The sequence below is a fragment of the Oncorhynchus masou genome, unplaced genomic scaffold, assembly GCF_036934945.1.
Source record: "Oncorhynchus masou masou isolate Uvic2021 unplaced genomic scaffold, UVic_Omas_1.1 unplaced_scaffold_8936, whole genome shotgun sequence".
NCBI classification, from domain to species: Eukaryota; Metazoa; Chordata; class Actinopteri; order Salmoniformes; family Salmonidae; genus Oncorhynchus; species Oncorhynchus masou.
The window spans coordinates 1-11,593 of NW_027015405.1; the positions used below are offsets into that span (position 1 = coordinate 1).

The 11,593-nt window shown below is 45.4% G+C and overlaps 1 protein-coding gene across 1 annotated transcript; it reads left to right on the forward strand.

Moving 5' to 3' along the window:
- Window positions 1-1,208: 1,208 nt before the first annotated feature.
- On the forward strand, window positions 1,209-5,870 carry LOC135538024 (retinoid-inducible serine carboxypeptidase-like). Its single transcript, XM_064964013.1, has 5 exons — window positions 1,209-1,325; window positions 1,573-1,686; window positions 2,195-2,332; window positions 4,874-5,037; window positions 5,564-5,870. Exons 1-5 carry the CDS (start codon window positions 1,295-1,297, stop codon window positions 5,624-5,626), a joined length of 510 nt encoding a protein of 169 aa, XP_064820085.1. The 5' UTR covers window positions 1,209-1,294; the 3' UTR covers window positions 5,627-5,870.
- The last annotated feature ends 5,723 nt before the right edge of the window (window positions 5,871-11,593 follow it).

The following is an 11,593-nucleotide window of genomic DNA, read 5'->3' on the forward strand; positions in this document are numbered from 1 at the left end:
TGGTGTGGAGTGGAACGGGTCGGTGGTGGTGTGGAGTGGAGCCGGGTCGGTGGTGGTGTGGAGGTGGAACGGGTCGGTGGTGGTGTGGTGTGGAACGGGTCGGTGGTGGTGTGAGTGGAACCGGGTGGTGTGGTGGTGTGGAGTGGAACGGGTCGGTGGTGGTGTGGTGTGGAACGGGTCGGTGGTGGTGTGGTGTGGAACGGGTCGGTGGTGGTGTGGTGTGGAACGGGTCGGTGGTGGTGTGGTGTGGAGCCGGGTCGGTGGTGGTGTGGTGTGGAACGAATTCGGTGGTGGTGTGGTGTGGAACGGGTCGGTGGTGGTGTGGTGTGGGACGGGTCGGTGGTGGTGGTGTGGAGCGGGTCGGTGGTGGTGTGGTGTGGAACGGGTCGGTGGTGGTGTGGTGGAACGGGTCGGTGGTGGTGGTGGTGTGGAACGGGTCGGTGGCGGTGTGGTGTGGAACGTCGGTGGCGGTGTGGTGTGGAACGGCGAATGGCCGGTGTGGAACGGGTCGGTGGCGGTGTGGAGCCGGGTCGGGTGGCGGTGTGGAACGGGTCGGCATGTGTGTGTGGAACGGGTCGGTGGCGGTGTGGTGTGGAACGGGTCGGTGGCGGTGTGGTGTGGAACGTGGTGGTGTGGTGTGGAGTGGAACGGGTCGGTGGTGGTGTGGTGTGGAGTGGAACGGGTCGGTGGTGGTGTGGTGTGGAGTGGAACGGGTCGGTGGTGGTGTGGTGTGGAGTGGAACGGGTGGTGGTGGTGGTGTGGGTGGGGCGGGTCCCGTGGTGGTGTGGTGTGGAGTGGAACGGGTCGGTGGTGGGTGGTGTGGAGTGGGCGGGTCGGTGGTGGTGTGGTGGGAGTGGAACGGGTCGGTGGTGGTGTGGTGTGGAGTGGAGCGGGTCGGTGGTGGTGTGGTGTGGAGTGGAGCGGGTCGGGGGTGGTGTGGTGTGGGGTGGATCGGTTCGGTGGTGGTGTGGTGTGGAGTGGAACGGGTCGGTGGTGGTGTGGTGTGGAACGGGTCGGTGGTGGTGTGGTGTGGAGCCCGGGTCGGTGGTGGTGTGGGGAGTGGAACGGGTCGGTGGTGGTGTGGTGTGGAGTGGAACGGGTCGGTGGTGGGTGTGGAGTGGAACGGGTCGGTGGTGGGTGTGGAGTGGAACGGGTCGGTGGTGGGTGTGGAGTGGAACGGGTCGGTGGTGGGTGTGGAGTGGAACGGGTCGGTGGTCATTCAGCTCCCGTCTGATTCCAGAACACAAACGGAGTCAACTTCTACAACATCCTCACCCAGGAACCTGATGAGGAGATGTCCTCCGCGCCTGGAGGAGGATACCTCTGTAAGATGCCTTTTCAGATCCGTCTTAAACGAGAGAATAACAAACAAACAAAAAAGGTTTATTTGAACATCCTGGTACATATATGCAGAAACATACATAAAATATGTCATACAATATTTTAAAACACAAGTAAAAACAAGTTTTGATACAAATTATACAGTCTGAAGAGAGTGCAATACATTCCTAAGATTACACCGTCACTTGCTGTTTTTCTAAGTTGGTTTACTTTCCGTGGTCCCGCCCACAGCTCTGCTGATGCGGCACCACATTAGCCCCCTCCACCGCCAATCACTGAGCCAGTTGATGAACGGGCCAATCAGGAAGAAGCTGGAAATCATCCCTCAGAACGTCACCTGGGGAGGTAAGACACTGCTACTGGGTCAAAAAATGGATTCATTTAAAAAAAAGTGCTTTGTTTTTACTGCAATATTTCACTTTTTTGGCAACTGACCAAATTCACATAGATATCTGTTTTATAAATCTGTCATTCTACTTGAAAGGAAGTCTAAGAAGCGGTAGATCTATTCTATGTGTGATATTTCTATGCGTCACATTCTTAAGTTACATTTTGTGCGTCTTGTACACCAGCTTCAAACAGCTCAAATACAATATTTTTGGTTATGGAAAGCTATTGCACCGCGCTTTAGATGGTACAATGATTCTCTACACAATGACTGTTTTGTCACAAACTGAAATTAGGCAAAATATTTAAAAAATATATATATTTAAAAAAAAATGTAACCAGGAAATGGTTGCATATTGCACTTTTCTTCAGAAATAAATGTGCCCTCCTCTGACATCTCTCATATCTCCCGCTCCACTTCTCAATCTCTCACCCTTCTCGTTCACCTCCTCCTTCCCCCCTCTAGGTCAGGCTGAGGCAGTGTTCAGCAGCATGTCAGGTGACTTCATGAAGCCAGTGGTGGACGTGGTGGATCATCTGTTGGATGCTGGGGTCAACGTCACCGTCTACAACGGACAGCTGGACCTCATAGTGGACACCATGGGTCAGTGATTCCCCGAGCTAGAGTTGTTTACAGGTCGGAGGGGCACAATCATCATGCAACACTTACATTTTGTAGGGAAATCCGTTGAAGCATAAACAGTAGAGACCGGGGAGATATATTCAGGGCTGGGAGGTTACTTCCTGAATGTCATCAGTTAGTAGCAGCTGGACGGGGGCGATGTGGATCTGAACGGGGGGGCGATGTGGATCTGAACGGGGGGGGGGGCGGCGATGTGGATCTGAACGGGGGCGGCGATGTGGATCTGAACGGGGGGCGATGTGGATCTGAACGGGGGGGCGATGTGGATCTGAACGGGGGGGCGTGTGGATCTGAACGGGGCGATGTGGATCTGAACGGGGGCGATGTGGATCTGGAACGGGGGGGGGCGATGTGGATCTGAACGGGGGGGGCGATGTGGATCTGAACGGGGCGATGTGGATCTGAACGGGGGGGCGATGTGGATCTGAACGGGGGGGCGATGTGGATCTGGACATATTTTTCATTAGCAGGAATCAGATTGTGGTCTTCTTAAAGTGGTATTGACAGGATGGACTGAAGCACATTACAACGGAGGAGGAGGGGTTTAGAACGGAGGAGGAGGGGTTTAGAACGGAGGAGGAGGGGTTTAGAACGGAGGAGGAGGGGTTTAGAACGGAGGAGGAGGGGTTTAGAACGGAGGAACTCCCGCAGGCCGTTATTCCGCCGCAGGCTGGGATCCGCACTATGCAGCTGTTGCAAGATCACATTTTGTTCACTGGCTGTTCACTGGTCTCAAACTATGATTTGATGTGCGGTATATTAAACATCTTCATTTCAACCCTTTATTGGGTTACAATACACATTTGTGAACAGCCATCCACAACCTCCACAATCCTTAAGGCGCAAATAGCTAAATGAGAGAGCAGCAGTGTGATTCACATCAATGCGCTATGTAGATGTCAATAATAAGAGATATCAGTGTTGCCGTTGACTACACCACTCCTGACCTCCAAGCGTTCAGGTTGGGTAATATTTGGATGCCGACAGCAGTCGCACCATTGGAAGACATAGTTTGGACTGTAGTGTACAAAAACCCATTCCTGCTCTTTTCTCGCAAATCCATCAAACACATTTGGTTAGTCATCACAGTGGTTTCTGATTGGTGGTCATCATCTGGAGTGTCATAGTGGTTTCTGATTGGTGGTCATTATTAGGTTAGTCATCATAGTGATTTCTGATTGGGGGGTCATCATTAGGTTAGTCATCATAGTGATTTCTGATTGGGGGTCGTCATTAGGTTAGTCATCATAGTGGTTTCTGATTGGGGGTCATCATTAGGTTAGTCATCATAGTGGTTTCTGATTGGTGGTCATCATTAGGTGTGTCATAGTGGTTTCTGATTGGTGGGCATCATTAGGTGTGTCATAGTGGTTTCTGATTGGTGGTCATCATTAGGTGTGTCATAGTGGTTTCTGATTGGGGGTCATCATTAGGTGTGTCATAGTGGTTTCTGATTGGTGGTCATCATTAGGTGTGTCAGTGGTTTCTGATTGGGGGTCATCATTAGGTTAGTCATCATAGTGGTTTCTGATTGGTGGTCATCATTAGGTTAGTCATCATAGTGGTTTCTGATTGGGGGTCATCATTAGGTTAGTCATAGTGGTTTCTGATTGGGGGTCATCATTAGGTTAGTCATCATAGTGGTTTCTGATTGGTGGTCATCATTAGGTTAGTCATCAGTGGTTTCTGATTGGGGGGGGGTCATCATTATTGGGGGTTAGTCATCATAGTGGTTTCTGATTGGGGGTCATCATTAGGTTAGTCATAGTGGTTTCTGATTGGTGGTCATCATTAGGTTAGTCATGGTTTCTGATTGGGGGGGTCATCATAGTCATAGTGGTTTCTGATTGGGGTCATCATTAGGTTAGTCATCATAGTGGTTTCTGATTGGTGGGGTCATCATTAGGTTAGTCATCAGTGGTTTCTGATTGGGGGTCATCATTAGGTTAGGTGTGTCATAGTGGTTTCTGATTGGGGGTCATCATTAGGTTAGGTGTGTCATAGTGGTTTCTGATTGGGGGGGTCATCATTAGGTTAGGTGTGTCATAGTGGTTTCTGATTGGTGGTCATTATTAGGTTAGTCATCATAGTGATTTCTGATTGGGTGTCATTATTAGGTTAGTCATCATAGTGGTTTCTGATTGGGGGTCATCATTAGGTTAGTCATCATAGTGGTTTCTGATTGGTGGTCAGACTGTCTCAGGTGGAACAAAACTTGCACCTTTTTTCAATGTTGAAGATTTTTATGCTAACATTATTTCTGAATTTAAAAGTAATCTGAGTGATCTAGTTTTCAAAAGTATCTGTAGTCATCTGGGGGTCGGATCAGTTAATTTTTTTATAATCCGTTACTCCCAACCCTGGCTAAAGTGTCATCATTAGGTCAACCATCAATCAATATTACCATTAATTCATTGACTATTGGTCCCTGATAGACTTTAATACATGAGGATTGTTGATTGGATACAGATCAATTGATCACTGATTTTGGTCCAATCACAGGTCAGGAGCAATGGGTGAAGCGGCTGAAGTGGGTGGGGCTCCAGAGCTTCAGCCAAATGAAATGGACTGCCCTTAATGACCCCGCCTTCCCGGGTGTGACCGGCGCCTTCTACAAGACCTACAAGAACTTCTCCTTCTACTGGATCCTCAAGGCCGGTCACATGGTGAGGAAACAGAAACGTGTCCTAATCTCTTCTCTTTTCCACATTATATTTATTAGCTTTTCAATCATCATAGTACAGTAATATTGATCTGTCCTTTTCTTCCAAAGTGCAACCTGGTTTTCCTTTCCTTCATGGATTTGAGACAAAATGACCGGTATATTGTTAAGGGAAACATCCTCTGTAGCCCATGCCTACATAAATCCATTGCTTTTACAATGGTGGAGAGTAGTGAATGAGTGTACACTTCAGGAGGGAGAGATTATTGGGACGTGACCCTAGTGTCAGAGTAGGAAGGGGATGCAGAAGATTGAACCCCAGTATTCAGTCATTATAGTCTTTCATTGGGAATATCTCAATTGCGTCCTCTCTCCTTCTCAAAGCCTGTTGGAGGGGAGGGGCCTCTGGCTTTCTCATCCAATGGGTTTTGAGAAGGAGACGAGGAGAAAGGTTATGCAATTGAGATCCTCCCTAGTATCCTTTTTTTCTTGCACTCCCATGATTCATTGCTCTCTCTCTCTGTTACCAGATTCCCTCGGACCAGGGACCCATGGCACTACAGATGTTGAAGATGATCACACAGCAGGACTGACACACACACTCTCACTTCATAACACACACACACACCACACACACCGCGCACACTAGAGCTGGACGATATGGAGACAAACAAATCCAGATTGTGATATATTTCCATTTTTTTGTTTTATTTGTTGCATTTATTGTTAAATCAGTTATTTTGGGGGGAGGTGTGTTAAAGCCGGACCACATGGGTCCTATCGTGATGAATGTAACTAGTGTTTAATGGTTAGTTACTTTACACTAGCGAAGAGCTAGCTATCTGAATGTAACTAGTGATGAATGGAGCTAGCTATTGTGATGAATGTAACTACTGTGTTTAATGGTTAGTTACTTTACACTAGCGAAGAGCTAGCTATCGTGATGAATGTAACTAGTGTTTAATGGTTAGTTACTTTACACTAGCGAAGAGCTAGCTATCGTGATGAATGTAACTACTGTGTTTAATGGTTAGTTACTTTACATTAGCGAAGAGCTAATAAGAGCATCTTCTGTAAGATGAGGGAATAAGAGCGTCTGCTAAATGACACATTATTAAATGTAAATTAGCGGCAGGGCTCTAGACGTGTGTTGCCAGGGCCAGGTAAGACAACTGAGATGGTAGACGACGGTTCAAAAAGTAAGATATTCCCATGCCACATATCCAAGGGAAGGAGTGTTTGATGTGCAACCTGTCAAAAGGATCCACAATGATCACATTTATTTTGGCCTCTTCAGAGAATTGGCTGACATCTCAGTGCATATTGGCCTGTAGGCTACATGATTCACCACCTGAGGAAGGGCGACCTCAAAACACTAAGTTTACTAACCGTAGACATTATATTGTTGCTAGGTAACCATGTAGGTCCTGAACTTCCCAGCTCTAGGCCTAGGCTACTTGATGTAGGTCTTATTCACTGCAAATGGCGCGCTCCACGAGAAGGGTGTAATTGCGGCTCGCAATTCTGGGCGTTACTGCATGTGGTCATTCCTTCATCTGCAGGAACCCCTCTTGTTATAGTTCTATTGGTCCATTATCAAGTTAGGATTGTGTTCGGGAGGCGGGGGTGAGCCAGTTCACTAGGGGGGGGGGGTGGTAATGACCCATAACCATGCCAACTGCCGATTAAACCCCACCTTCACCCTGTCGGACATTGCTTTCCCGCAGTTCTGTTAACGACGTCGATTGCAGGTGTTTGGTAGGCGGGAGAGAAGGACACTGTGCTAGCTAGGACTCCGTTACACAAGGCGGGAGGCAGCGGTAACACTGGTTGGTTGGTAGCTAGCTAGGACTCCGTTACACAAGGTGGGAGGCAGCGGTAACTGGTTGGTTGGTAGCTAGCTAGGACTCCGTTACATAAGGAGGGAGGCAGCGGTAACTGGTTGGTTGGTAGCTAGCTAGGACTCTGTTACACAAGGTGGGAGGCAGCGGTAACTGGTTGGTAGCTAGCTAGGACTCCTGTACACAAGGCGGGAGGCAGCGGTAACTGGTTGGTAGCTAGCTAGGACTCCTGTACACAAGGTGGGAGGCAGCGGTAACTGGTTGGTTGGTAGCTAGTTAGGACTCCTGTACACAAGGTGGGAGGCAGCGGTAACACTGGTTGGTTGGTAGCTAGCTAGGACTCCGTTACACACAAGGTGGGAGGCAGCAAGGTTGGGGTAGCTAGTTAGGACTCCTGTACACAAGGTGGGAGGCAGCGGTAACACTGGTTGGTTGGTAGCTAGCTAGGACTCCGTTACACAAGGTGGGAGGCAGTGGTAACTGGTTGGTTGGTAGCTAGTTAGGACTCCTGTACACAAGGTGGGAGGCAGCGGTAACACTGGTTGGTTGGTAGCTAGCTAGGACTCCGTTACACAAGGTGGGAGGCAGCGGTTGCTAGCTAGCTAGGACAGAGTTTCGTTCGCCCCAAATCATAATTTTTATTTCCCTTTTGACCAACATTTAAATCTCCTAGAATATCATGTGGTCCTCAAGCATGAAGATCAAGACTAACCTACTTCATGGTGATTTGTTTGACAATCAGATGATAACCAGTCATGATGTTGTGTTCATGCCACATTAAAAGGTCATACATTTTCACAGTTAAATGACATGTCTTCACACAGAGGAGGTGCCGTGAAGAAAACATAAGTGCCTCCATATGGAAATCAAATGCCAGTTCAACTGATTCATCCTGGTGCCAGCCCTGAGGGACAGGCTGAGTTTCATAGCAGCAAACAACAACAATGCATAGGCTATTACTGTTGACCAGATAATGGTTCTAGAACAATCCACAGGAACGTTGTGTTGCAAAATTCCCCCAAAGAATGGTTCTAGAACAATCCACAGGAACGTTGTGTTGCAAAATTCCCCCAAAGAATGGTTCTAGAACAATCCACAGGAACGTTGTGTAGCAAAATCACCCCAAATGTATGCAAAATGATTTGGTATGAGGAAGGCGGTGTCTGTAATTTTTGGTTTATCGTCCCAGCTCTAGTACTTGCTCACACACACACACACACTCTCTCTCTCTGATGCCAGCTGGAATGGCTCTCCGTCGGATTTAAGGCAATCAGGAAGAATCACCAAATATAACTGACTGCTCAGTCCAGCATCGTAGATAGATTGATCTCTATCTCCTACCATTACTAAAGACCAACTGCTCAGTCCCACATCATCCATACTGTACCATTATCCACCAAAATCTGCTTCCAGACTGGTGCACTATATATAGGGTGCCATTTCAGATTGTGCACTATATATATATATATATAGGGTGCCATTTCAGATTGTGCACTATATATATATATATAGGGTGCCATTTCAGATTGTGCACTATATATATATATATAGGTGCCATTTTAATTGTGCACTATATATATATATATATATATAGGGTGCCATTTCAGATTGTGCACTATATATATATATATAGGGTGCCATTTCAGATTGTGCACTATATATATATATATATAGGGTGCCATTTCAGATTGTGCACTATATATATATATATAGGGTGCCATTTCAGGTGTGCACTATATATATATATATAGGGTGCCATTTCAGATTGTGCACTATATATATATATATAGGGTGCCATTTCAGATTGTGCACTATATATATATATATAGGGTGCCATTTCAGATTGTGCACTATATATATATATATATATATATATATATAGGGTGCCATTTCAGATTGTGCACTATATATATATATATATATATATATAGGGTGCCATTTCAGATTGTGCACTATATATATATATATATATATATATATATATATATATATATATATATATATATATATAGGTGCCATTTCAGATTATTGCACTATATATATATATATATAGGGTGCCATTTAGATTGTGCACTATATATATATATATATATAGGGTGCCATTTCAGGTGTGCACTATATATATATATATATAGGGTGCCATTTCAGATTGTGCACTATATATATATATATATAGGGTGCCATTTCAGATTGTGCACTATATATATATATATATAGGGTGCCATTTCAGATTGTGCACTATATATATATATATATAGGGTGCCATTTCAGATTGTGCACTATATATATATATATATAGGGTGCCATTTCAGATTGTGCACTATATATATATATATAGGGTGCCATTTCAGATTGTGCACTATATATATATATATATAGGGTGCCATTTCAGATTGTGCACTATATATATATATATATAGGGTGCCATTTCAGATTGTGCACTATATATATATATATATATAGGGTGCCATTTCAGATTGTGCACTATATATATATATATAGGGTGCCATTTCAGATTGTGCACTATATATATATATATAGGGTGCCATTTCAGATCAGCACTATATATATATATATAGGGTGCCATTTCAGATTGTGCACTATATATATATATATAGGGTGCCATTTCAGATTGTGCACTATATATATATATATAGGGTGCCATTTCAGATTGTGCACTATATATATATATATAGGGTGCCATTTCAGATTGTGCACTATATATATATATATAGGGTGCCATTTCAGCTCGTCTCTTGCAGCAGTAGCTCTGGTCCAGGGTGTTTTTTCCCCCCCGGGCTTCGCTCTTCACTATTGGAAGACAATGGTGAGAGAGCAGCAGAAAGACACCCTGCACCAGAGCTACTACAGGAGATACGGATTGGTACTCAAGATCTGTTGATTTTAACTGATTGATTTTCTTTGTAAATTTGAGCTTAAGAACAATAATAAATAAAAGCTTTTTTTTCTAAATAGTAAGACCTGTTTGAATGCTTTGGTGGAGATTTGTTGACTAAAATATGAAACTAAGTCTTTAATTCTTTCATCCATTTCTAAAATGTCCTCCGTGTTGTTTTGTCAAACAGAACTCTGTCAGACATTCAGTAACCAACATGGAACGCTGTAGTGGAAATGTTATGACTCAAAACAGAATTCAGAATGTTTTTTTAAGTGTCTTTATTGATGCTTCAATTCATTTAGCATGTGGTGAATAATCTTCTTCTAGATAAAAGGATGTGTAGCGTGTCGTTTAAATGCTTTACTCCTTAAAAATAAAGGGGGGTGTGTCACTTCCTGTCACGAGGAGACTGGTGCATCCTCTGTGGAAATCTGTAATGGGAGGAGCCACCGCCTCCTTCGTTCTCCAATTAACGTATTGACACGCTCCTTGACCACTTGGTTTCTGGGTCATGGAGGAGTTGCAGAGGGGAAGGTCTTTTGCCCAATTGGGGAGTCTCTATGTTTTGCTTGAAGTATCCTTCCTTGCTCTGCACCCAGAAGACAATGGACTGCGTTCTGGCTTACTCTCACCTGTCCAGTCCTGCTTGCTCTCCGAGGATTCAATCTGGGGCACGTTGTCGAGAGCTCTCAACAATGCACCTTTTTAAAGGTAATGTCCTGCATCTGCTCAGATTGCATTCACAGTAAAGGGCTGCAGATGTCGGCTCAATCAGGAATTACCTACAGCTTCATGTTGAGTTCTGGCCTTAATTGAGTTCCCTAATTGTTCTGGGAAGATAATTATATATTATTTTAATGCTTTCTTGACTAGAAAAAATGGTTAACTCTTATAGGTGACGAGGAGGATCACATCACTACAAACTAGCTTATTGAATCAGGTTATCACTGACTGGCCAGGAGACAGGAAGTGGAGGAGCAAGTCAGTAGTACATCCCAAATGGCACCCTATTCCCTATATAGTGCACAACATGTTGTCCATGTTGTGCATATATAGGAATAGGGTTCCATTTGGGACAGCCACTACGTTGCTACCCTTTCAGTGTCTTATGATTGGTCCGTCCTCTCCTCAGTATAACTGAGACTCCTCCTCCCCCATTGGGACTCAGGAACACGGAACCCCTCCGGGACACAGGTTCCACCACCAGTTCTAGAAGATCTGGGGTTCTGGAACCGTCAGCTCAGTCACCCGGAATAAGGGGACGTGCAGGCTCGGCCAATCAGGGCCAGCTTGCCAGATGGGATCCGGGGGTCTGGACCCCTCAGCCGGCGCCAGTACACCAGGAAGTGGCGTACGAGTTGGGCAGGGTAGCGCCAGCGCAGGGTGGCGTTGAGATTAAGTTTATTGGCGCTCCTCAGCCACACCACGTCATAGAGACACACACTCTGGACTGGGAGGGGAGGAACAGAGAGGGACTCGGCATCCAGGATCTGGGAGGAGGGAGACAGACAGACGTCTGATAAGAAACACACAAATCAATCACTTTTATAAAAGACTGAACTGTACAAACAGTTACAACATTACTTATACTGAACAAAAATATAAATGCAACAATTAAAGATTATACTGAGGTCCGAGATACTGTTGTGAATACTTTTGCAAGGCACTGTATATACACTATATATACAAAAATATGTGGATACCCCTTAAAATTAGTGGATTCAGCTATTTCAGCCACACCCAGTTTTGCTGACAGGTGTATAAAATGTAGCACACAGCCATGCAATCTCCATAGACAAACATTGGCAGTAGAATGGCCC